Source organism: Phyllobates terribilis, unplaced genomic scaffold (genome assembly GCF_046119375.1).
Source record: "Phyllobates terribilis strain yellow unplaced genomic scaffold, ASM4611937v1 Scaffold_5__5_contigs__length_657084704, whole genome shotgun sequence".
In the NCBI taxonomy this organism is placed as follows: domain Eukaryota; kingdom Metazoa; phylum Chordata; class Amphibia; order Anura; family Dendrobatidae; genus Phyllobates; species Phyllobates terribilis.
The window spans coordinates 230,084,751-230,111,904 of record NW_027362765.1 but is presented as its reverse complement, the minus strand read 5'-3'; the positions used below and the strand labels follow the sequence as shown (position 1 = coordinate 230,111,904).

General features: G+C 41.1%; 1 protein-coding gene across 2 annotated transcripts; it reads left to right on the top strand.

The window, feature by feature from the left end:
- The first annotated feature begins 3,960 nt into the window (after nucleotides 1-3,960).
- Nucleotides 3,961-26,871, top strand: CCNDBP1 (cyclin D1 binding protein 1). 2 transcript variants are annotated; one of them, XM_073683873.1, is made up of 11 exons: nucleotides 3,961-4,092; nucleotides 10,617-10,676; nucleotides 15,604-15,683; nucleotides 17,633-17,714; nucleotides 18,658-18,754; nucleotides 18,836-18,909; nucleotides 19,056-19,132; nucleotides 22,791-23,044; nucleotides 23,552-23,612; nucleotides 25,314-25,360; nucleotides 25,863-26,869. In XM_073683873.1, exons 1-11 carry the CDS (start codon nucleotides 4,035-4,037, stop codon nucleotides 25,969-25,971), a joined length of 999 nt encoding a protein of 332 aa, XP_073539974.1. In that variant the 5' UTR covers nucleotides 3,961-4,034; the 3' UTR covers nucleotides 25,972-26,869. The 2 variants fall into 2 exon arrangements, with proteins under 2 accessions (XP_073539974.1, XP_073539975.1); XM_073683874.1 differs by lacking the exon at nucleotides 15,604-15,683 and having other exon boundaries at nucleotides 3,966-4,092; nucleotides 25,863-26,871.
- The last annotated feature ends 283 nt before the right edge of the window (nucleotides 26,872-27,154 follow it).

The window sequence follows — 27,154 nt, the reverse complement described above, 5'->3', positions numbered from 1 at the left end:
ATTCCATGGCACTTTACATGTGAAAAAGGGGTATACATACAAGAACAATTACAATAATCTTGAACACAATGTGACAGCGACTGGTACAGGAGGAGCGAGGACCCTGCCCGCGAGGGCTCACAGTCTACAAGGGATGGGTGAGGATACAGTAGGTGAGGGTAGAGCTGTTCGTGCAGCGGTGGTTACTGCAGGTTGTAGGCTTGTTGGAAGAGGTGGGTCTTCAGGCTCTTTTTGAAGGTTTCCACGGTCGACGAGAGTCTGATGTGTTGGGGTAGAGAGTTCCAGAGAAGAGGGGAAGCACGGGAGAAATCTTGTATGTGATTGTGGGAGGAGGAGATTAGAGGGGAGTAGAGAAGAAGATCTTGTGAGGATCGGAGGTTGCGTGCGGGTATGTAGCGAGAGACTAGGTCAGAGATATATGGAGGAGACAGGTTGTGAATGGCTTTGTATGTCATGGTTAGGGTTTTGAACTGGAGTCTCTGGGCAATGGGGAGCCAGTGAAGAGATTGACAGAGAGGAGAGGCCGGGGAATAGCGGGGGGACAGGTGGATTAGTCGGGCAGCAGAGTTTAGGATGGATTGGAGGGGTGCAAGAGTATTGGAAGGGAGGCCACAGAGCAGGAGGTTGCAGTAGTCAAGGCGGGAGATGATGAGGGCGTGCACTAGTGTTTTTGCAGATTCATGGTTGAGGAATGTGCTGATCCAGGAGATATTTTTGAGTTGGAGTCGGCAGGACTCTTTTTTGAATAATGTGATCAACTCTGGAGGAAGTTTTCCGTGGTCGTCGACTTCTAGGTTTGTCAGCTGTCCCATAACCTTATTTTAATCATCCCAGCCATTCTGGTGCGAGCAATTACCTTCATAAGTCACTTGCTTAGTGAAAGGAAGTCCACCTGTATGCAATCTAAGTGTCACATGGTCTGTCAGTATATACATACTGTAGAGTTTGGTACACACTCAGCCACGTTAGAGGTAGACACAGGATGCTGTTTCTTTAAAAACGTCAAAGCCAGGTTTATTGTGCCTGTATAAACCGCCCTTTTAGAAGTATCAAAAGACAGTCTTGTCCAGCACATTGTAACAAAACAGAAAATAAATCACGATCAGGCTATGTGCCCACGATGCAGAAATGAAGCAGAAAATTTCTGCAGCATTTCTGCATCTCCCTGGCAGAAAAAACGCATGCAGATTGTGCATGCGTTTTTCCTGCAGAATACATGCGGATTCACATGCGTTTCCGCATGCAGATTGACAAGCGCTTTTCAGGTGATAGCATCACTTGGAAAGTGCTTGACAACTAGGTCACACTGTATAAATCCATGCAAACGGCATGGATTTATACAGTGTGAACCGTAAAAATTAAAACAAATAAAGCTATACTCACCCCTGAGGCCCCGGCGTGTGCTGCAGCGCTCGTTCCTGTCTGGTTCCCGGCTGCCGGCATATCGCAAGACAGAGCGGTGAAGGGCCTGCGGTCACATGACTGTGACGTCACCGCAGGTCCTCAAGCGATGCCGGCATTCAGAGAGAAGCCTTCGGACAGGTGAGTATAAACTTTATTTGTTATTTTATTCTTTTTTTACAGGTAGAATGGTACCCAGGTCTGGATGAGAGTCTCCTCTCCTCCAGAACTGGGTACCATCCGCACATAGAGACGCATAGAAGCCGCTTGTACAAATGTACAGTCGCGGTTTCTATGCGTTTCAATGCAAGTCAATGGCGGGAGTTCCGCTGTGCTTCCGCAAAATTAAATGACATGCTGCGTATTTTTGTACGCAGCATAAACGCTGCGGAAAAATCCGCAGCATGTGCATAGAACATGCGGAATCCCCTTGGGGACCATGGGGTGAGGATTACCTAGCGTTTCACAAGCGTTTCCGCTGCGGAAATTCCACAGCATAAACGCTTGAAAAACGCTACGTGGGCACCCAGCCTTAGTGTCCTTTAGCACAAACACTCTGGAGGTCTCCACACCTCCAGCCACAGACTCTGAATGAGACACTCTGTCTCTATTTTATACACACACCCTGGGGTGGGGATATGTGAGCAGCCAATCCCATCTGTCTCTTATGGCTGCTCGTAAAAACCGGCCCTGATACGCCCAATTAACCATCTCAGCACTATGTGTGCTGGAGCATGTTTTCCCGGGTTTTACATCACTAAAGCTGCCAACCTCAGCGATACATATCTCCCCTCAAGGACATGGCCGGCAGCCATCTTATAATATCTTTTCTGAAAGGCCACAGAGGCTGCAACACCATTAAGCAAAAGGCACCATTAACCAAACGACACCATGAAGACCAAGGAGATCTTCAAACAAGTCAGGGACAAAGTTGTTGAGAAGTACAAGTTAGGGTTGGGTTCTAAAAAAATATCTCAATCTCTGATGATCTCTCGGAGCATCATCAAATCCATTATCATCAAATGGAAAGAACATGGCACAACAACAAGGAGGGCATTAATCAGAGAGGCAGCACAGAGACCAAAGGTAACCCTGAAGAAGCTGTAAAGTTCCCAAGTAGAGACTGGACTATTTGTCCATAAGACCATAATAAGCCGTACACTCCATAGAGGTGGACTTTATGGAAGAGTGGGCAGAAAAATGCCTTTACTTACACACAAAAATTGTAAAGCTTGTTTTGAGTTTGCCAAAAAACTTGTGAGAGACTCCCAAAATGTATGGAGGAAGGTGCTGGGGTCAGATGAGAACAAAATTGAACTTTTTGGCCACCAAGGTAAACACTAAGTCTAGCTCAAAACACAGCTCATCGCCCCAAGTACACCATTCCCACAGTGAAACATGTTGGTGGCAGCATCATGCTGTGGGGATGTTTTTCGGCAGCAGGGACAGGGAAAATGGTCCGAGTCGAGGGAAACATGGATGGTGCAAAATACAGGGATATTCTTGAGTAAAACCTTTTTCAGTCTGTCAGTGACTTGAGACTGGGATGGAGGTTCACCTTCCAACAAGACAATGACCCAAAGCATACTGCTAAAGCAACATTAGAGTACACATTAAGAGTAAACGTGTAAATGTTTTGGAGTGGCCTAGACAGAGCCCAGACCTTAATCCAAATGAGAATCTGTGGTCAGACTTGAAGATTGCTGTTCACCAGAGGAAACCATCTAAGTTGAAGGAGCTGGAGCAGTTTTGCCTTGAGAAATGAGCAAAAATCCCAGTGGCAAGATGTGGAAAGCTCATAGAGACTTATGCAAAATGACTGGCAGCTGTAGTTGCTGCAAAATGAGACTCTACAAAGTACTGACTTTAGGGGGGTGAATAGTTTTGCACACTGAAGTTTTCCGTTATTTCCTATCTGTTGTTTGCTTCACAATAAAAAGAAAACCAAATGTTCACAGTTATAGACATGTTCTTTACATGAACTGATGCAATCCCTCAAAAAAAGTGAAATTCCAGGTTGTGAGGTAGTAAAACACAAAAAAATTCCAAGGGGGTGAGCACTTTTGCAAGTCACTGTATAATTGGACCAGTGGGATGTAAGGCCGAGTACACACCATCCTCTATAGCTGCACCGCGGACAGATCAGCAGCAGTCAGGAGTCAAGGGAAGGGCGGTCGCCACCATGAGCAGAGCTTTATGCTGCAGGGTTCTTGAGACTTGGCATTTTTTTAATGGCATGAAGCACACTCAGCAACATACACACATGCTGCATACCTCATACCAGACATACAAGGATTCAGTCACAGCACTAATAGCAACCATTATTCACAGCAATTATTCCACCAGGGTCTAAGTAAGGTGGTAGTATGGAGTCACTCTGTGGCCACCTGTGCCGGGCCAGGAGGACAAGGGGAAAGATGATAATTATGTAATAAAAAAATGCCCCGTTATTTCGTCCTCCGCAGGGCGAGGGCGCTCCAGAGCTTTATTTCTTATCAGCAGTGTCGCCATGGTTATGGGACGCACAATCATCTTATAGCGCTGCTCTATGATACAGGAAGTCTTACTTATGCGTTACAGTAAAACCCTTCCCCCTGGTTCCAGAGGCTGGTGTTTTATGGTTCCGGGGAAACATGGAGCCGCTGCGGAAACTGCTGGAGAACCTCCGTGTTATACAGGAGAAGCTGCGAGGCGAGTCCATAGTCTTCCCAATATCCGTACTAACCACGAGGGTAACCGCAGCATGGCGGCCATTACACGCGGGGTGCAGGCTGCGGCACCTCATAGCCACTACACAGGGTGTAGGGTGGGCAGGGGTTTCTGCCGCTCAGCATTCCTCAGTTGTACATTAGTCTTCTTCTATACTTTGTATGGTGTTTATAGCGCGCTGACTAGCTAAGCACTTCCTCTGTTATAGTGTAGGAATGCAGGACCTCTCATACCAGAGGCAAAGGCATGCTCTACTTCTGGTGGATGCCACTGTGCCAGGCTTGTGTATAGTGGACACAGGGGCACAGCTCCTCACAGACCCACAAATGACCGGCTTCTGACAAGGCCGGCACGCTTTGTAGCCAAATGACTCAGTCCTTCTATGGTTGTGGAGCACCTGTTAGTTCCTCATTGGGTGGCGCTGCTTCATGTCGGGCATAAGTTATCAAGAAGCCCCCCAGTATCTCCAAACAGAATAAGTGTGAACAGGTGCAAGCTGTCACGGCCATTCAATATAGCCAAGAAAGTCCCGCCGCACTCTGATGTGCTAGAATATGGAATATCTGAAATGGGATCTGCATTACTGCTGTAGAAAATCTTAAGATAAAGGTACTTAGTGCACAAAGTGGCCGATTCGTGAGAGCCAAACAGCCAGCAACAAGGCGTACCCCTTTGTTGGGACCTAAACCTAACATGCCTCTCCTGGGCAGAAAGCCTACCTACAGTTATAAGGCAGGTAGGCTGATGGGAGAAGTGCTCAGTCAGAGGGAGCGTACTACAAGGCCACGTTCACATGTTTAGCTTTTGGTGTGTTTTTAACGCTGCATATTTTTGCACCATTCACACATCATGTTTTTTTGCTGCAGATTTTTATGCAATTTTTCAGCTGTCTTCTGCAGTACCAGCAAAGTCTATGAGAAACCAGAATTTTTTGTTCACACATCATGGTTTTTTTTTTGTTGTTGTTGTTGCGTATTTTGTGCTTTGCAGCCTTTTTTGGAAAATAGAGTATGTCACTTCTTTCAGCGTTTTGTCAGTGTTTTTTCACCCATAGGAATAATGGGTGCTGAAAAAATGCACGAAAGCCGTAGTTACCTTTTTTTCTCAACGTTTTTGGTGGCAAAATAGAATGGGGTTCCTTTTTTTTTTTTTTTTTTTTCTTCGAACTTTATGTACATGCATAAATAGAAGGACAGTTGAAAAAACGCAGCAAAACCTGTGTTTTTGACGCACCTGATTTCTTGCCAGAGATCAGGATTTGCTGCAGATTTGTGACACCAAAAAAAACATGATGTGTGAACATAGCCTTACAGTTCTAGCAAAGTGTGTGGGATTTTTATACAAGGAATTGGAACGTGCAGTTTTCTCTACCTTTTTAATTAATATAGTTGATGGACTGCAATGTTAAATGACACTCCCTTATCCTGAGACCAGTTTCTTTCAATATCCACAGGCAACAGGACTACTAATGTGCTAATCCCTGATCTCTTCATGTTCTTGTATATAAACTAATCACATAACTTGTAGGGCATATAGCCCCTATACATATCACACCATTTAGTGATATTATTGCCTCTGTCCTTAGAATAGATCTCTGATAGGTGGCTCTTAACCCCTTCACGACCACCAATGGTAAATAAACGGCTCTTGCTGGGCTTTGTGCAGCGTCAACATTTCTCCAAGGTCAGCGGTCTTGCAGCGCATTGTGATTCCGGTGTAGAGCGATAGCCCTGACTGGCAACATCTTTGAGACCTGATTGATTCAGGTCCCGATGATGTTAACCCTGTGTTATCTTCTAGATGCCACAATCAATAGCGATCGCGGAATGTAAAAGTTTGAGAGGGAGGGGTTGTCAGGGCAGCCGGAGGTCACATGATCTAACAGGCTTTCTGTCAGTGTAAAACTAACAACGTACACACGTGGTCAAAATTGTTGGTACCCCTCGTTTAATGAAAGAAAAACCCACAGTGATCACAGAAATAACTGCAATCTGACAAAAGTAATAATAAATTAAAAATCTATGAAAATGAACAAATGAAAGTCAGACATTGCTTTTCAACCCTGCTTCCACAGAATTTAAAAAAAAATTAAACTCATGAAATAGGCCTGGACCGAAATGATGGTACCTCTGAAAATAATGTGACAAAAGGGACATGTAAAATCAAGTTGTGTCCACTAATTAGCATCACAGGTGTCTACAATCTTGTAATCAGTCAGTGGGCCTGTATATAGGGCTACAGATACTCACTGTGCTGTTTGGTGACATGGTGTGTACCACACTCAACATGGACCAGAGGAAGCAAAGGAAAGAGTTGTCTCAGGAGATTAGAAAGAAAATTATAGACAAGCATGTTAAAGGTAAAGGTTATAAGACCATCTCCAAGCAGCTTGATATTCCTGTCACTACAGTTACACATATTATTCAGAAATGTAAGATCCATGGGACTGTAGCCAACCTCCCTGGACGTGGCAGCAGGAAGAAAATTGATGACAAATCAAAGAGACGGATAATACGAATGGTAACAAAAGAGCCCAGGATAACTTCTAAAGAGATTAAAGGTGAACTTCAAGCTCAAGAAACATCAATGACAGATCTCACCATCCGTCGTTGTTTTATCCAAAGTGGACTTCATGGGAGATGACCAGGGAGAACACCATTGTTGGGGAAAAAAAAATCAAAAAAGCGAGACTGGAATTTGCCAAACTACATGTTGACAAGCCACAAAGCTTCTGGGAGAATATCCTATGGACAGATGAGACAAAAATGGAAGTTTTTGGCAAGGCACATCAGCTCTGTTCACAGATGGAAAAATGAAGCATATCAAGAAAAGAACTTTCCCTACTGTGAAACATGGAGGAGGCTCTGTTATGTTCTGGGGCTGGTCTGCTGCATCTGGCACAGGGTGTCTTAAATCTGTGCAGGGTACAATGAAATCTCAAGACTATCAAGGGATTCTAGAGAGAAATGTGCTGCCCAGTGTCAGAAAGCTTGGTCTCAGTCGCAGGTCATGGGTCTTGCAACAGGATAATGACCCAAAACACACAGCTAAAAACACCCAAGAATGGCTAAGAGGAAAACATTGGACTATTCTGAAGTGGCCTTCTATGAGCCCTGACCTAAATCCTATTGAGCATCTTTGGAAAGAGCTGAAACATGCCGTCTGGAAAAGGCAACCTTCAAACATGAGACAACTGGAGCAGTTTGCTCATGAGGAGTGGCCAAAATACCTGTCGAGAGGTGCAGAAGTCTCATTGACAGTTACAGGAATCGTTTGCAGTGATTGCCTCAAAAGGTTATTCAACAAAATATTAAATTAAGTTAAGAAGGGTACTATCATTTCTGTCCAGGCCTATTTCATGAGTTTAATTTTTTTTTTTAAATTCTGTGGAAGCAGGGTTGAAAAGCAATGTCTGACTTTCATTTGTTCATTTTCATAGATTTTTAATTTATTATTACTTTAAATTCAAGTTATTTCTGTGACCATTGTGGGTTTTTCTTTCATTAAACGAGGGGTACCAACAATTTTGACCACGTGTGTATGTATTGCAATGCATGAGACCAGCGTTCAGAGATATAAAAGTTGAACTATGTAGTATAGTACTAAGTAAAATAGTAAAAAAAAATCTAGTAAGTATGTTTATGTAAAAACAAAAAAGTACACACACATGGTTTCTATAAAACTGTCACACTAGTTAACCCCTTCAGTGAACGCCATAAAAATAAATAAAAACGTAGCAAAAAACAATGCTTTTTCATCATACCGCCGAACAAATAGTGGAATAAAATGCAATCAAAAAAACAAATGTAAATAAAGCTAGTATCACTGAAAACGTCATCTTATTGCAAAAAACAAGCCACCATACAGCTCTGTTAGTGGGGAAATAAAAAAGTTATAGCTCTCATAATAAAGCAATGCAAAAACAATTGTTTTTTTTCTATAAAATAGATTTTATTTAAGAGGCAAAACATAAAAAAAAATGTATTTATATAATTGTGTTATCATTGAAATTGTACTGACCCGAAGAATAAAACTGCCTTATCAATTTTACCATACATTGAAGGACATTAAAAAAAAAAAAAAAAAAAACTAAAAAAACAATTCCTGAATTGCAGGTTTTTATTCATTCTACCTCCCAAAAATCTGAATAGAAAGCGATCAAAAAATATTGTCTGAAAATGGTACCAATAAAAACGTCAACTCATCCCTCAAAAAACAAGCCATCACATGACGCTGACATGTAGAAAAATTATAGCTCTCAAAATGCGGGGTTGCAAAATTTTTTACTTTTGTATATAAACGGTTTTTTTTTTTTTTTTTTTAAGTGTGTGACAGCAGCCAAACATAAAAAACTATAAATCTGGTATTGCTGTAATTGCACTTACCCGAAGAATAAAGTTGTCTAATCACTTATATCACATGAGGAACGGTGTAAAAGAAAAAAATTAACTAACTCTTCACCTGCTGTTGATTTTTGTTCTGCCTCTCAAAGATCGCAGTAAGGCTCAGCTCACATTTACCCTGTGCTCTTTGTCACTACACCTAGATAAATTCCGAGAGTGGTGCAATTTCAAAAGCGGGGTCACTTGAGGGGGGTTCTGCTCTTCTAACACTTAGGGGCTCTGTATATGGCGTTCGCAAACTTTTCTAGGAAAATTTGTCCAAAAGGCAAATAGCGCCGTCCCTCCTGAGTCTCGCCGTGTGGCTAAGCAGTACAGTACAGCCACATATGGGGTATTTCTATGTTCAGCAGAAATTGTAGGACACGTTTTGGTGCTATTTTTACCCATTTCCCCTTGTGAGAATGTAAAATTTGGGGCTAAAACAAAATATTTTTTTTTTGTGGTAAAAATGCAATTATTATTTTTTCACTGCCCAATGGTATAAAATTCTGTGACACACTTGTGGCGTCAGTATGCTCGCTGCGCCCCTAGATAAATTGAGAGGTGAATTTTTGTAAAATGGTTTCTCTTATAGGGGGTTCTGCTTTTCTGGCACCTCAGGGGCTCTGCCAATGTGACATGGCACCTCCATTCCTGCAAAAAAAAAAAAAAAAAGCGTTCCAGAGTTATTACCTCATAAAGTGACATTAGGAAGAATTGTAAAATTTGGCCTGGTCAGGAAGGTTAAAACGGGTTCTGTCGCGAAAGGGTCAATGAATCAGGAACGTCTGACTCCAGCACATCCTCTCATCAAGACCAGTGTCAAAAAAAAACAAAACTCCAGTCTTGATGAATCGTGGCCAAAGTATATTGGAAAGTTGTAGTGTTTGGTTGCCAACCTGCCTAGGTGACCCCTCTGCCTTGTGGAAACCGGCATACTTATGCAGCTAACATTGCCTTTAGAACGTGTGTGCTTTATCATCAACTGTGGAAACTAGAGGTGACAGTGCTGTCTGTAAAGAGATTTTTATAGTGTAAGGCTGAGTTCACACGATGCGTTTTTCATGCGTTTCCGTGGCGTTTTTGCGTAAACGCCGCGGAAACGCATGAAAAACGCATGGTAGAAGGGCAGCAATATTCCCCAATTGAAATCCGCATGTGCTGTGCCCATGATGCGGATTTTTCCGCAGCATGTCAATTAATTTTGCGGAAACGCTGCTCTTTTGCCGCCATTGACTTGCATTAGACCGCATGGAATCCACATCACTGTATATGTTGATGCGCTTTTCATGCGGTCTGATGTGCGGATGGTACCCGGGTGTGGAGGAGAGGACTCTCATCCAGACCCAGGTACCATTAAAAAAAAAAAGAATAAAATAAAAAAATATATATTCTCACCTTCTGACGGCCCGCGCTGCGTCCTGCTGGCTTCCCGGGCACTTCGCGGTTGAATGAAGGACCTTCGCTGACGTCAGAGTCATGTGACGGGTCACGTGACGCTGACGTCGGAAGGTCCTAAAGTCTTCACTGCCGGCAGCCGGGACCGATGAAGCCGGACACCGGGGGCCATCAGAGGGTAAAGTATATATTTATTTTTTATTTTTTGACATCACACACTATATAAATCCATGCCGGTTGCATGGATTTATATAGTGTGAAGTTGACAAGCACTTTCCAAGTGATGCTAAAATCGCTTGGAAAGCGCTTGTCAACCCGCATGCGGAAATGCATGTGAAGAACGCTTCACTTCCGCATGTCCCTGGCAGGAAAAACGCATGTACAATCCGCATGTACAATCCGCATGCGTTTTTTCCTGCCAGAGAGATGCAGAAACGCTCAGGAAAAAATCCGGAGCATTTCTGCATCGTGTGCACATACCCTAAATCCTGAGCCAGTGCATTTCCGCTACATAGTACTGAAGAGGGCGAGCAGGCAGTAAACCCTGTTAGTGCTTGGGGCTTCCACAATGTGACACGACAGAGCGATACTTTGTCGATTACACGAGATAACCTCTTTCATTACTCAGTGTGGGAAGTTTCTCCTGTTTATTAAAAAATAAATGAATGGTAAAACATGTTTCATAAGGAAATACTAATGTTTTTATATTCTGTTGTGTTTTTACAGATGGGGAAGCCAATGAAAGTATCAATAACTTTAATCCTCAATTCTTCTGGAATACATTGGGTAAGAAACATTGAGAAATGCATTGCAAAGGCAGAGAGTAGTTGGTCCCTTAACTGTTTTAGCTTGGTGTCAGTATAGGGTTCCTTTATATGGTTCACATAACATTGAATTGTTAGACTCGTTGGTAACTAAGCCAATTGGTCATCGGTCAAATGAATCTGCAGTAAATTGTATGCAGCCTCAGAATATTACCTTTTTAATGCGACCATATGGCCAACAAAACCCTCAAGCATTTGTCTTTCACATCGGCGAGTTGGAGTACTCGGTGTAAGCTATCTGCAGCTCACTTGTCAGATTTGTTGTATAGACTGTGGTCGGGTCAGCAGAGTCGTCTCCTAATTAGAGCAAAGGAATTGACAAATCACAGCTCTTTTCTTCCACTGGAGGCCTACCGTCACGGCCAAAAGCTTTGAGACTGAAGTGACAAACTTGTGTTGTGAAAACTTTGTCAGTGTTTTTAGATCTTTTAGTCAGATGTTTCTATGGCTACTGAAGTACAGTTATCAGCGTTTCATAAGTTTTTACACTTTTGTTGACAAATACATTAAAGGGGTTGGTCACCCACTAGTTTACATGACCCATTCATGTTAACTAATTGCCATAGATAAGTTGTTTGCTAAATAATTTGCTTTTCTAAATCTTTCTGTAACTTGAGCTATTCTGTCACATCATTTCTGGCTGAGAATCTCCTTGCTTTTTGTGACGTCTCTTATATTATTTATTATGCTTATTTATATAGCGCCATTACTTCCACAAGGCTTTACAGATATTGTCATCACTTCTCACTTTGGGGCTCACAATCTACATTCCCTATCAGTATGTCTTTGTAGTGCGGGAGGAAACTTGAGAGCCCGGAGGAAACCCACGCAAACACAGGGAGAACATACTAACTCCATGCAGATGTTGTCCTCGGTGGGATTTGAACCCAGGACCCCAGTGCTGCAAGACTACAGTGCTAACCACTGCGCCACCGTGCTGCTCACTTCATAATCTCCTTCAGTTCCGGGCTGTGGTAACTGACAGGAGGGCGGGCAAGGCTTGCCATGTAGGTGGGCGGGCAGGGCTTGCTGCATTGGTGGGCTTTGCTTGCTATGAGTAGGTTGGCTCCATTCAGCAGAGCTCACACTGTTCCTGTGCATGCTGCTGCAGACACAGATCTCCATGCAGACCTAGCCCTCATTATATCTGTATGTGTACAGCAGGGTGTATATACAAGTCCACACACTTTTCTTTACTCTGTGTAATGTACATACACCCTGCTATATTTCCTCTTTTATATAAATACATTCATATATGTCTCTCCCCATTCTATCTATCTGGAGTAGGGGATACTCTTTGTTGGCATTCTTTGTGCATTACTTTTATTCCCTGTAACAGTGTCCTGTAACAGGAGATCCTGCTGGTGCTGTGTTGGATACTAGGGGAGGAGAGGAAAAGGTTTAGGCCGAGTTACTGGGGGTTTTCACACTGCTGACTTGCAGCCCAGCACAAGGAATAATGGGAAATGTAGTTAGAAGAGAGAAGAGAAATCTGAAAAGGAAGTGATAGCTGTGACAGCCGAGCAGGTGACATGGCACGGGAACTTAAGCAGAAAGGCTTAAAAAAAACTTGAAAATGGCAGAAAAGGTATATGGGGGTCTTTAGAGCACTGACCGACCTTCATTTCTTAAAGTAATGATGGCTACTCGTTTTTCTTTACTTAGCTGCTTTTTTCTTGCCATAATACAAATTCTAACAGTCTATTCAGTAGGACTATCAGCTGTGTATCCACCTGACTTCTGCACAACACAACTGATGGTCCCAACCCCATTTATAAGGCAAGAAATCCCACTTATTAAACCTGACAGGGCACACCTGTGAAGTGAAAACCATTTCCGGTGACTACCTCTTGAAGCTCATCAAGAGAATGCCAAGAGTGTGCAAAGCAGTCATCAAAGCAAAAGGTGGCTACTTTGAAGAACCTAGAATATAAGACATATTTTCAGTTGTTTCACACTTTTTTGTTAAGTATATAATTCCACATGTGTTAATTCATAGTTTTGATGCCTTCAGTGTGAATGTACAATTTTCATAGTCATGAAAATACAGAAAAATCTTTAAATGAGAACGTGTGTCCAAACTTTTGGTCTGTACTGTATATTTAATCCTGGCAGCAGGTTTACTAGTCTTGGGTTACGCAGCAAAAACTTGGTGACAAATTCACTTCAAGGGTATGTTTACATGTAGTTTTCTTGAGGTGGAACAATGTAAGGTGGGAATCAAGAGAAATCCACATCTGGAAATTTTCCGTCCTGATGTTCTTTTTGATGTTACTTCCTGTGCATTTTTTTTTACTTCAATGTAAAGTCCTTGTGGAATCTCCATCAAAGAAGAGACTTTACACCACTTTTTTTTTCCATACTACAGTTATCAAAACCTTGTCAGAAGCACACTGGTGACAAATTACGTGGTTTGAGGCACTACTAACCCAAGTTAAACCACAAAAAAAGATTGTAGCTACCTCCTACAAACATAACCTCCCTAAATGTACCAAAAAAACACCCCTTTATTATGAAATGGGAAAAGATATGTGTAAAACATTTTCTGAGATAGAAACCAAAAAAATTATTTTTGCCCCAAAACTTTCATCTAAATGTGTCAGATTACAAGAAAGTGGTTACAAAATCCTCACTAGATGGCACATGACGCCGATCAAACTCAATAAATTTGATAATTCGTATGACCACAGATGTTGGAGATGCCTCTTGGAACCAGGCACGTATTTTCATCTTTGGTGGTCCTGTAACATTATACAAAAATACTGGACAAACGTCCTCAAGGTTGTCTCGCAGGTCCATAAGATTAATCTACCTGTTCTGCCGGAGATATGTCTGCTCCATCTGTTTCCAGATGACCTCTCCAGAAAAGAAATCTCTCTACTAAGGCATCTTTTGGCTTCTGCTAGACTGTTAGTACCCACAATGTAGAAATCAAGCCATCCCCCTACTTGGACCAGTGGAAACAGAAGGTGGAGCAGATATATAGACTGGAGGAATTAACAGCCTGGGAAAATAGGAAACACTCTCTCTTTACGGCGATATGGTCCCCATGGCGCCGCTTCTTTCAAAAATGCTCTTAACTAAGGATGTAGTTGTTGCTTCCCTCCTCTAACTAGATTCAATGTTTGCAAACCATATGTCCAATTATAAGGAAGTTAATCCACTAGGAAACAAGAACGCCTGATCTAAGCTCACGTACGGATTCAAAAGATAACTCACTGACTAACCCATTCCCAAATAACTAAAAATCTAACCCACCCAACATAAATCTGAAAACCTAATAATTCTGTAACCCCCTCTTTTCTCTTCCTCCCAATCCCCCCCCACCTCACCCCTCAACTGTTTTCTCATTCTTGTTGCTTTCTTGATACATCTATTTATATATCATTATAAAAGAATAACAATCATTTTTCTAAAAATATCTGTTATGTATATCTGGAAATAAAATGTATAATTATATGCTTAATTGTAAAACACTGGGCAAAACTGAAAAAGACCTGGGTGTATTGGTGGACGACAAGCTCATGTTTAGTGGCCAGTGTCAGGCAGCTGCTGCAAAGGCAAATAAAATAATGGGATGCATTAAAAGAGGCATAGATGCTCATGAGGAGAACATAATTTTACCTCTATACAAGTCATAAGTGCGACCACACTTAGAATACTGTGTACAGTTCTGGTCTCCGGTGTATAAGAAAGACATAGCTGAACTAGAGCGGGTGCAGAGAAGAGCGACCAAGGTTATTAGAGGACTGGACGGTCTGCAATACCAAGACAGGTTATTACACTTGGGGTTATTTACTGTGGAAAAACGAAGGCTTAGGGGTGATCTTATTACTATGTACAAGTATATGAGGGGACAGTACAAAGACCTGTCTACTGATCTTTTTACTCTGAGGCCAGAGACGGGGACAAGGGGCATCTTCTACGTCTGGAGGAAAGAAGGTTTAATCATAATCACAGACATGGATTCTTTACTGTAAGAGCAGTGAGACTATGGAACTCTCTGCTGCATGATGTTGTAATGAGTGATTCACTGTTAAAATGTAAGAAGGGCGTGGATGCCTTTCTTGAAAAGTATAATATTACAGGTTATAAATACTAGATTCCTTGATAGGACGTTGATCCAGGGAACTAGTCTGATTGTCATATGGAGTCGGGAAGGAATTTTTTCCCCAATGTGGAGCTTAGTGTTTGCCACATGGTTTTTTTTTGCCTTCCTCTGGATCAACATGTTAGGCTATGGGTTGAACTATATGGACTTAGTTTTTAAGGTTGAAGGAAGACTATGTTACTATGTATATACTAATTACCTATAGATGATGTTTCATTATTACATTGGTAATGTTTTGTTGTATTTTTTACCTTTGGAAAAAGTTAATAAAAAGATTTTAAAAAGAAAAGCAGCACACTCGTATGTATGAGCAGCAATGGGGATTACCAATTAAAATCAACTGGAAGTTTCTTCCAAGATTTTTTTTTTTTGTGAATTGTATTGTGCAATTGACTAAAATTATCATTATAATTTGTATTCACATAAGATAAGGGCTTTCGGTCTCGGGAACAGGTTGCAGGCGTATGCTATAACTTCAGGCCTCATTGGAATATTTAGAGGGGGCCTTTCTGGTGTATAAGTGGTCTGAAAGGTGCAGAAACAAAGATAGTGGAGTTGTCAGATATAATGTAGCCTTGTCCATATGTGGGCTGCTAAGATTATCACAATATTAAGGGTGGTGGCTCAACATGCAAGTCAAAGATAGATACAGAATGTCAGTATAATGCATCACAGAGATGAGACTTTTTTTCTTCATTCCTTTCACACATTTTGTTAACCAAGTTATTGAGAAATGTCTGCTGTATTCCAATGTCATACTGAATATTCTTCTTCGTAGAACAAGCATTTAAAGCTACTTCTCAGGAAGCCACTAAAATCAGCCTGGCTTATTCCAAGCCTCCAGTGCCATTAGAAGAGGTGAGCGAGTCCACAGATGGAAGTGACAGTCATTTCTAGGCTATTTTGGAGGTCTTAGCTGATGTCCACACTTGTCCAATCAAAATTTTTACCCTTGAAGTTTTTTACTGATACAGATTTTTTGCCATTAGATATCTTAATCAGAGGTATGACGAACCCAAGTTGATTGGTTTGATGCAATTTATGTAACAGTGCGGTAATTTCCTGCTGTGCAGTTGGGAGAAAAAACTGCTAAAGTGTTAAGGGATAACTCCCACCTCATAAACTGATGGCCTAGTGCTAGGCTATACCACTACTTTGTGATCAGTTAAGGTCCAGTCTCTACACTAATACTGAGAAAGAAGGGCCCGCAGAGCTGATTTCGCTTGAATGGAGCTGTGACGCAGCACTGTGGCCCCTTCATTCTCACCGATATGACATCCCTTTATCAGATAAAGTTAATTAATACAAATTTTAAATGTAATATCTAAGGCCATGTTTCCACCTAGTGTAATCACTTGCTTTTTTTGTGTGCAGAAAATCTGCTCTGTTTAAAGGAAATCTGTCATGCCCAATAACTCTATTAACCTACAGATGTAGGGTTAATCTGTAGGTAATAGGGTTACTCCAGGGAGATAAAAAAAATTATCCTAATGGCCAAGCCTTCATAAACAATAAAGATAACATGAACAGTGCTGTTTGTAACTCTCTGAGTACCTGTAATTCCATGTGACACTGGAGCTGATCCTGAGTACTCCCCCTTCCCTCTTGGGATGTTGCATTACAGATCAGGAGTCGTGGCCTGCTCCTGGCTTCTAGTAGCAGCCAGCCCCCTGATGATGTCTTCTTCACTGCAGTTCCAGGTGAGAGGGCATGGCCTGCTCCCGGCTTCTAGTAGCAGGGCTGCAGCTCTGCTGTGTGTAGCACAGGCGATGACTCATTGCAGCTTCTAGTGTCCCATGGAGACTATTGCAGCATGTGAAAAGTTTTAAGAAATCCTTTCGCCCCAGTCAGAATAAAACAATAAGAAAAAATCAAATATACACATATTTGGTATCGCCGCGTTCAGATTCGCCTGATCTATGAATGCATAAAAATAATTAATCCAATCGGTAAATGGCGTAACAAGAAAAAAAATCAAAACTCCAGAATTACTTTTTTTTGGTCACCGTAACATTGCAATAACGGGCGATCAAAACGTCGTATATACCCCAAATTGGTATCAAGAAAAACGTCAGCTCGGCGCACAAAAAGTAAGCCCTCACCCAGCACCAGATCCCGAAATATGGAGACGCTACCGATCTCGGAAAATGGCAACCTTTTTTTTTTTTTGCAAACTTTGGATATTTTTTTCACCACTTAAATTAAAAAAGAACCTATACATGTTTGGTATCTTCGAGCTCATAATGACCTGGGAGATCATAATGGCAGGTCAGTTTTAGCATTTACTGAACATCGCAAAAAAAAAGTGCAATTCCACAATTTTTTATTTTTTTTTTTTACCATTTCACTGCACATTGATTTTTTTTTTTACCATTTTCCTGTATACTATATGGTAAAATCAATGGTGCTGTTCAAAAGTACAACTTCTCCCACTAAAAACAAGCCCTAACATGGCCATACTGACGGAAAAGTAAAAAAGTTATGTCTCTGAAAAGAAGAGGAGCAAAAAATGAAACCGCAAAAACCCAAGATGGTGAATGGGTTAAAGGGGTTGTCTGGTCCAAATCGATAAATCTGCAGTCACTCTGTGTGACTGCAGAGTGGTCACTAATACTATAATCATTACATGCCAGGAGATTTTTTTTTCCAGGAAAAGAGAAAGAGAAGGAATATTTGTGTTTGGCCCACTTGAAGCCCCATTTGGGTGGTTATTGACTTGCTGTGTAATGCATAGTGTTGTTAATCATACTGGTACATCACATTTCCATTGTAGGTTTATACATATTTCTTTTCTCCTTTCATCATAGGACTGTCAAAAGTTAAGTGACGGGCTTCTCAATGCTATTTTGGCGGCGTCCTCTTTGTATTATTCTCTTCCAAAGGAACAAGGTGAGCAATTATGAAATGTCCTTATGCATCTCCATTGTGCACACAATTATTAGGCAATTTGTATTTTTGATGATTAATTTTCTTATTGAACAACTAGACTGCTGTTGGTCAATCCAATAAACCTGAATATTTAAGACCGTAATAGTGAGGGTTCTTTCTTAGGCGAATATCTATGTGTGCAGAATTATTGTACAACTATTAGGGCTCATTCAGACGTTTGTGCCAGTTGGTCCGAGCACACACCGCTAATGCACGGTCAGTCTGCGGCTTTCCCTACCTGAGCGTATATTTCTATGAGGCTGTGCCGCTTAGGTCGGGAGAGCCACGGTCAGTCCGTGCATTGTGGTCTGTGATCGGATCGATTTGCATGGATGTCTGAATGAGCCCTTACTGTGCAGAATTATTATGCAACTAAGTAGAAAACATACATTTTCTCATCTCAGTTGTTTATTTTCATGTGTTAAAGTGAGAATAATTACCAAACTCTAAATGTTCAAAAATACATTTCTGCCATTTCAAAAAAATATTAGTGACCAATATAGTCCCCCTTGTTTTAATAACAGTCATAAGCCTTCCATCCATGGAGTCTGTCAGTTTCTTAATATATCTACTTTTTGGGCAGCATCAACCACAGCCGCTGTCATTGCTGGTCTACACTGCCTGTCATTTTTTTAGTGTTACATGTTGGTCAATGCATTTGAGTGGTTCTGTATAAGTGTATGAGGATACAGGAATTGAAGAGGCAACCCATACCGCTGCTGTAGAGTACTTGGCGATAGCTGATCTTTTCCAGATTGTAATGGGTAAGCAGAGCCAAAAAGATGCCTCATTTTTTCTTTGTTCTCTATATACATCATTGGAGCAGTAAAGCTTTTAACTATTCTTTACATGCAAAATGTTGCCAGATATGAAAATGGAGTGAGGAGGTTTTCTTTATATCTAGGTACCACATTACGTAAGACTGTGAGAGAGGCAGTGGCAGACATGATAGAAGGCACCATGCAGCTGATTGATGTCATCCTGAGTGCCCGCATACAGAGGTATGGACACAGTTGTGAGGAATTATCATTGGCACATTGACCCTGGTTACTGGATCTGCTCCTCACTTGCTATCATTTCAGTTTATCACAGGCCCAGCTCGTGTCCACAGGGAGCGTATGGGAAGCCTGTGATCATTTCTCACAGATCCCTAAAGGTAAGTTGATGTATCCCTGTAATTTATTTCTACGCCGTTGCAACACGTCAAATGATCATGTTCTACCACAAGCCAATTTTATCTCTGTACCTAGATCCCAGTCTAAATGTCATGATAAACCTTTTCTCTTTGGCCTCTCTTCACAGATAACCAAGCCGCAGTGGTTGGGATTGTGTCAGGGTATTTAGGCGTTGTGAAAGATGCGTTAGAAGAGATGGAAGAGGTAATCTCAATTTCCCCAGTGATGAATTATGTATACACATTATGTATGTATGTACAGTACAGACCAAAAGTTTGGACACACCTTCTCATTTAAAGATTTTTCTGTATTTTCATGACTATGAAAATTGTACATTCACACTGAAGGCATCAAAACTATGAATTAACACATGTGGAATTATATACTTAACAAAAAAGTGTGAAACAACTGAAAATATGTCTTATATTCTAGGTTCTTCAAAGTAGCCACCTTTTGCTTTGATGACTGCTTTGCACACTCTTGGCATTCTCTTGATGAGCTTCAAGAGGTAGTCACCGGAAATGGTTTTCACTTCACAGGTGTGCCCTGTCAGGTTTAATAAGTGGGATTTCTTGCCTTATAAATGGGGTTGTGACCATCAGTTGTGTTGTGCAGAAGTCTGGTGGATACACCGCTGATAGTCCTACTGAATAGACTGTTAGCTGCTTTTTTCTTGCCATAATACAAATTCTAAGTAAAGAAAAACGAGTGGCCATCATTACTTTAAGAAATGAAGGTCAGTCAGTCCGAAAAATTGGGCAAACTTTGAAAGTGTCCCCAAGTGCCGTTGCAAAAACCATCAAGTGCTACAAAGAAACTGGCTCACATGAGGACCGCTCCAGGAAAGGAAGATCAAGAGTCACCTCTGCTTCTGAGGATAAGTTTATCCGAGTCACCAGCCTCAGAAATCGCAGGTTAACAGCAGCTCAGATTAAAGACCAGGTCAATGCCACACAGAGTTTTAGCTGCAGACACATCTCTACAACAACTGTTAAGAGGAGACTTCTTGCAGCAGGCCTTCATGGTAAAATAGCTGCTAGGAAACCACTGCTAAGGCCAGGCAACAAGCAGAAGAGACTTGTTAGGGCTAAAGAACACAAGGAATGGACATTAGACCAGTGGAAATCTGTGCTTTGGTCTGATGAGTCCAAATTTGAGATCTTTGGTTCCAACCAACGTGTCTTTGTGCGACGCAGAAAAGGTGAACGGATGGACTCTACATGCCTGGTTCCCACTGTGTAGTATGGAGGAGGAGGGGTGATGGTGTGGGGGTGCTTTGCTGGTGACACTGTTGGGAATTTATTCAAAATTGAAGGCATACTGAACCAGCATCGCTACCATAGCATCTTGCAGCGGCATGCTATTCCATCCAGTTTGCTTTTAGTTGGACCATCATTTATTTTTCAACAGGACAATGACCCCAAACACACCTCCAGGCTGTGTAAGGGCTATTTGACCAAGAGGGAGAGTGATGGGGTGCTACGCCAGATGACCTGGCCTCCACGGTCACCTGACCTGAACCCAATCGAGATGGTTTGGGGTGAGCTGGACCGCAGAGTGAAGGCAAAAGGGCCAACAAGTGCTAAGCATCTCTGGGAACTCCTTCAAGATTGTTGGAAGACCATTTCCGGTGGCTACCTCTTGAAGCTCATCAAGAGAATGCCAAGAGTGTACAAAGCAGTCATCAAAGCAAAAGGTGGCTACTTTGAAGAACCTAGAATATAAGACATATTTTCAGTTGTTTCACACTTTTTTGTTAAGTATATAATTCCACATGTGTTAATTCATAGTTTTGATGCCTTCAGTGTGAATGTACAATTCTCATAGTCATGAAAATACAGAAAAATCTTGAAATGAGAAGGTGTGTCCAAACTTTTGGTGTGTGTGTGTATGTATATATATATATATATATATATATATATATATATATATATATATATAATGTGTGTATATATATATATATCTCTATCTCTATCTAAGGGCAACTGAGCCAGTTTCACAGATAGATCTCCCCCAAATCTGTTTTCTTTTCAGATAACACATAATGGCAAAAAATTTAATAACAGATCAAAGAAAATGGATTTTAACAGAGTATTGGAAATCTCAAAATGCTGAAACCGTTAGAGCAAATTGGGTGTAAACATTTGGTACTCAAACACCAAAGAGACAAACCATTTACCGCGTTCATGACAAATTCAATGCCACTGGCGCAATCCTTAATGCTCCAAAAACTGGTCGACCCAAAACAGTCTGTACAGAAGATAATAAACAACTTGTTGCTGAAACATTTGTTCAGAGTCCAAAAAAGTCCACCAGAAGAGCCTCTTTGGAATTGGGAATTTCACGAGCTTCTATCATGCGAATACTGAAATCTATTGGGTGGAAAGCTTATCGTCCAAGTCTAATTCATGGTTTATTGGAGGATGATCCAGACAGGTGGCTGCAATTTAGTGAGATTATGCTTAACGAAATTGAAGAAAATCCAGTAATTTTAGTTAAGATTATGTGGAGTGATGAAGCTTCTTTCAAATTATCCGGCCATATTAACAGACATAATTGTATTTACTGGTATAATGAGAACATGCATTTAACATTAGAGCAACAACTAAATGAGCCTGGTGTCAATGTTTGGGGTGGTATTTCAAATTTTGGTGTTTTAGGACCAATATTTTTTGATGGAACAGTCACAGGAGATAAGTATCTGGAAATTCTAATGAATCAAGTTGTTCCCCAGTTACAGCAACAGCCTAATTCAAATGACCTTTATTTCCAACAAGATGGGGTCCCTCCACATTATTCAAGTGTAGTTGACGAGTATCTTGATGAAACATTTCCTAATAAATGGATTGGCCGAAGAGGCCCACTTGATTGGCCGGCATGTTCACCAGACTTGACCCCAATGGATTTTTTCTTTTGGGGAGTACTCAAGGACAAAGTTTATAGTCTAAAACCAAAAAGTGTCAGTGATTTGAAAAATTACATAAGAGATGCATTTCAAGAAATTAATACCCAAAGAGACTTGTGCAAAAAAGTTTGTTGAAGCGTAAGAGGCAGAATTCAAAGCTGTGCAAATTGTAACGGAAAATAGTTTGTGCACCTGCGTTGATAAAATTTAAGGGCTTTTGTATTATTGTTCAGAATAAAATTTAATTGTCAATGTTATGCTTGTGTTAGTAAATATAATTTTAGATATAAATCAAAATAAATGTTATTATTTTCTGGCCACCTACTTTTGGTCCACCCTGTATATATATAATATATTAATCAGCTATGACAGGGTTGAGCTTTTTTGTGAGTAGTTGTAAGAGACGGGTGGGATGGCCACTCACCATATCTCCACCCCAAGGGTGTGGTTCGGCAAGTTAAATGTCTGACCACTGATTTTTTTTTTTTTTTCTTCTCTGTGAGTCTGGAGGCAAGAAGCTCCAGAGAAGTGTTTATGTGCAACTGTGCTGGACTTTGTTGATTATACCCTGAGAGGACAGATTCCCGCAGGCATATGGACTGTGCTATAGATTATCTTTTGCTTCCCACTTTTGCCAGAAAGACCACGTTTGTGTTGCTAAACCCTGCATTGGTTTACGCAGTGTTTGAATAAACCTGCAGAAGAAACTTTCCTGTGTCTACCTCTGTGAGCAAAAATTTCCTTTGTCCAGTATTTCAGCAGTTTGTGCTCCAGACCTGCTCTTCCTGCTGCTATTAGGCACTGGCTTTTAGGAGTCATGTAAAGATGAGTGACATCCTTAGGTAGTGGAGGGAATAGCTGGCTGTCATTTAGCTTTACCAGAAACCGATGTTAGGTGGAGATAAAATACGATCTATTTAATCTAAGCGGCTCTTATTTCTTCATTTTTCTTTGCAGGCTTTGGCAGGAGGAGAGGATCCATTCAGTGATGTCTTAGATGATGATGATACAGGTGTCCGGGGTAACCAGGATACATACTGGTCAGAGGCTGATCGCAGGCTTATAGCCCCCTGCTTAGGCTTAATGAAAGCCTCGAAAGCTTGTCTGAAAAAAGTGCTGGCTACTCTAAAGGCCAATGGAAAGGTAGAGATGTCAGAACAAGTGGCACAGCTGGATGACCTGGCAGATATTACCCAGGAAGTCAGCCCCAGGTATAAAGAGACTGGTGTATACTGTGTCACTAATGGCAACTTGAACATCTATACAAAATTATAAGATCCGTTTTTTTTCTTCTTTTTAATCCCGTGAAGTGTCCTAATTATTTTTTTATTTTAACAAACTATTCACCAAATTGTCAGAAAAGCCTGATATAAGCATCCATCTAGCTTCCTTTCTAAAGCATATGTACACCACTCCTATATACACCATGTATACTTATACAATGATCCTTTAATCTCCACTCTAGCAAGTCTGTCTGTGACAGTGATCACCTGGATAATGATGTGTGTGAAAGTATTTTCTGTGAATTCACTATTTCGTTGTGGTATTGAAGATGGGAATGTTTGACTGCAACACCGAAATTTTAGAGAAGTCACAATTTTTTTTTTCCTAGGGATTAATAATTATCCAAAACAATTTATATGAAAATTAAATTTAATGCAATTTCAAAGGTACCTATTTAGAACACTTATATTTCTGTTTTTAACTCCTTTGACTAGTGTGGATGAACTGGCTCTAAGCATGTACCCTCCAATGAACCACCCTCCTGTACGGATTAATGTAAGTATTTGCATTCTTTGCTCCTTACATTCATCAGATTTCATCCAGTCTAGAGATCATGTCTCTTAATCATTTGGCCCTGCTTTCTTCTCCTCCGTGTAACGTTGTGCTTGTGCTCTCTTTTCTTACATGTAACATTGTACTCTTCTTTCCTCTCTTCTCTTACACATAACATTGTGGTCTTAAATCCTCTCTCCTATGTGTAAGGCCTCATTCGGACGTCAATATCGCACATACGTTTTGTATCTGTTTTTTTGTCACATATGCAGCATGTACCCATTGTAATCTAAGGTGCTATTTAAATATCCATGTGTTTTCATGGACCGTGTGTACATGCAAAACACAGAGACATGGCGTTTTTTTTTTCGGGCAGTACAGATGAAAAAGGCCAATACCAGTCTTTGGGTCCGTGAAAAACACGGATGGCAACTGTGTGCTATCCGTGTGCTGTATGGATTTAATATTGCAAAGTGTAGAAGAAGCTTTGTTGTTAATTATTTTTTTTATTCAGCCGTGACACCCAAATGATACACTGTTGCAAAACCCTGATGACACTGATTCCATTTTTTCACATACATGTTTAAACACTGATGTGTGAATGAGGCCTAACATTGTTGTCTTCCCTGCTGTCTTCTCCTACATGTAACATTGTGTTCTTCCCTGCTCTGTTCTGTTACGTTTAACATTGCGTTTGACCCTCTTTTAAGTTTCCCACATGTAACATTGTGCACTTCCCTCCTCTCCTCTACATGTCATGTAACGATTGTGCTCTTCCCTGCTCTATTCTCCTACTTATAACATTGTGCTTTTCCCTCCTCACTTCTACATGTATTGATTGTGGTCTTCCCTGCTCTTTTCTCTTAAATATAACATTGAGCTCTTTCCTGTTCTTTTCTTTCATGTAACATTGTGCTCTTCTCTCCTCTCTTCTCCTCCATGTAACATTGTGCTCTTCTGTCCTCTCTTCTCCTCCATGTAACATTGTGCTCTTCACTGCTCTCCACTTTTAAAATGTAATATTGTGCTCTTTTCTGTTCTCTGATATTCATTCCTGTTTTTTAAAGTGAACCAGTCACGTAAAAAACACTATTAAACTGCAGATGTGGGATTAATCATCAGGTTAATGGCATTCTGACACCATGTAGCCGCCACACTGAGAGCCGCTGAGCTGCCGGGAGGCATTTAACTTTATTCCCTCCAGAAGGCTCGGGCTTTCAGTCATAGGTGCGACACTGGCAGGTTTCAGTCATTGCTCTGTGAATAGAGAGTGGCTTCTGTACCCACACCCTACTGACTGACAACTGGCTCATTATTAGAGCTGGCTTTCAGTGTCGGGGTGTGGTTACAGCCGCTGCTCTCTACTCACAGAGCGATGACTGAAGTCCCACCGGACGCACACCTATGACTAGAAGAGCAAGATTGCTGGCAGGAATAAAGTTCATTTCCTCCTGGCAGCGGGGCTGTCAATGCAGTGGCCAAATTGTGACAGAACGCTGTTAACCTGCAGATTTGCCCATATCTTCAAGTTAATAATGTTATTTAAGTGAAAGGTTCCCTTTAACCTCTGTTCCTGTATATATCCCTATGCTCATGTATGTAACCTACAGAAATTGTCTTCCATTTTATGCCATGTGTGTATTTTGCGCTTTCTTCTCTCTTCAGTCATTTGATTAACTGATATAATATCCTTTCATTTTCTAGGCAGCAAAGTTATCCTCTGTGCTGAAGAAAGTGCTCGAGATAACAAGGTGTTTTTCTTGATGATTTTGGATTGATTCTGTTTTGGTTAGCTAACAGAGTTAGCTGTGTACCCGCTCGTAGAAGTTTGAGTTTATAAACCGCTTAACTTGCCTCTCTGAGGAGCATCGGGCATAACCTATCACAGCCAAAGGGGTACAGAAATTAAGCCCATTTGTTTCAGCGATCAGTATGGGCTTCGGAATCTAACGTCCACTGATCATAACTACTCACATGTCAAAACTCTGACTTTTTAACATGTGTTTCAATATCTAAAATTTGAGTTGGAGTATCAGAGGTTAAAGGTACTGACCACAAAGTGTTTGATTTCTGAAGTCGGTGACCCTATGACAACACTGCATGTGCTCTAGCATCTATTAGTTTTCATAGGGCCACACAGCTACTGTGCAGAATCTAGCTTTTCCCGTTTCCATTTACATTAAGGTGTCAAAGTAATTCTAATTACTAAATGACGTATTGATTAGTTTAACATTGTGTGCATTTTTTTTTCAGTGCCAGCCATGTTTGTACTGACACAGAATCCAGCTGGGTCCAATTCCTTCATAACGCCATTGACCACAATATGAACAAAGTGAAAAGCCTGACTCAGGATAGTCTCTGACATTTCCACACGTCTGTGCTGGTATAAGGCACGATCACCAATGACGCCTGCAAGTGAAGTCTGCAGCATATATAAGGAAATGCTAAACCTGCAGAATCCTGGTCACGTTTATCAGTGTGACTTAGGTGATGGAGGATCTAAGATGCTTGATGACTTCTCGCGTGCAAAGTCTCAAAATATTTCCTTGCATATCAAAAGAAAAGCTTTTATAATTTTTAATGATGTCTCATGTATCAAGAGGCATCAACAGAGCAGGTTGCAACTTATAAGTCTGGAGCATTTATCGACTTTTACTGCAAACTGGCCTAATATTATGATGGAAACAGAATTATTTATATATTTTTTTTTCTCTTCTGGCAACATTTTCGGACCCCTGTCATCAGATGGTAAATTTTGTTTAGGAAATATCCCTTTACTCATTTATGATTTCCTTAGGCACCACTTTATCACGGGAGATAGGTTGTTTGGATCTCCTGCTACTGTTTCCAGTCATGCATCTGGTACGGAGCTTGTGGGGTAACTTCAGGTACCATGGATTGAAGATCATTACCATCTCCAATGTTATCTTGCTTTCAGTGGAAGTTGCATATTTGGAGAGGGATGTGAATAAAGTGAATACCCAGAACAGTGTTCAGTTGTAAATGAAAATCGCATGGTCATTCTATTGATTTTGTCAGATCATATACGTACCATATATCAAGTTGTGCTTCTCTGGTAATCGATTACTGAATACATGGTAACCGCCAAACCCATAGGAATGCACGGATCTGCATAGAGTAGGAGATGATGTGTTGTCATAATATTTATTGAACAATTCCGTTTATTTAAAGGGATCTTATCGGGATGATTTCTTTATCTCTTCATTGGGGGACACAGGACCATGGGAGTATGCTGTTGTCGCTAGGGGGTTGACACAAGGAAAAAAAAAATAGCTTCTCCTCCGCAGTATACACCCGCCTACAGGCACCAAGCTCACCAGTTTAAGCTTAGTGTCTGTAGGAGGTAGACCTGGATCCTAACTGATCCAACCGTGTTGTGTTTTATTAATCTTTGTTCTTTATTTTTCAGATACAGCTCTTCAGGGTTAACAGGGAACACTGCGTCCCCTGTTATCCACATTCTCAAGCGACCGAGAGAGCAGTGTGGCATTTCCCACATCGCCCACTCTCGGACCCGCTGAGCA

What these genes read in the sequence shown, in the direction of transcription:
- CCNDBP1 (XM_073683873.1), top strand. Translation starts at nt 4,035, where the DNA reads ATGGAGCCGCTGCGGAAACTGCTGGAGAACCTCCGTGTTATACAGGAG. An exon ending in TTCTCTTCCAAAGGAACAAG is followed by an intron (nt 17,715 to 18,657) that starts GTGAGCAATTAT and finishes CTTTATATCTAG; the next exon opens with GTACCACATTACGTAAGACT. An exon ending in AAAGTGCTCGAGATAACAAG is followed by an intron (nt 25,361 to 25,862) that starts GTGTTTTTCTTG and finishes TTTTTTTTTCAG; the next exon opens with TGCCAGCCATGTTTGTACTG.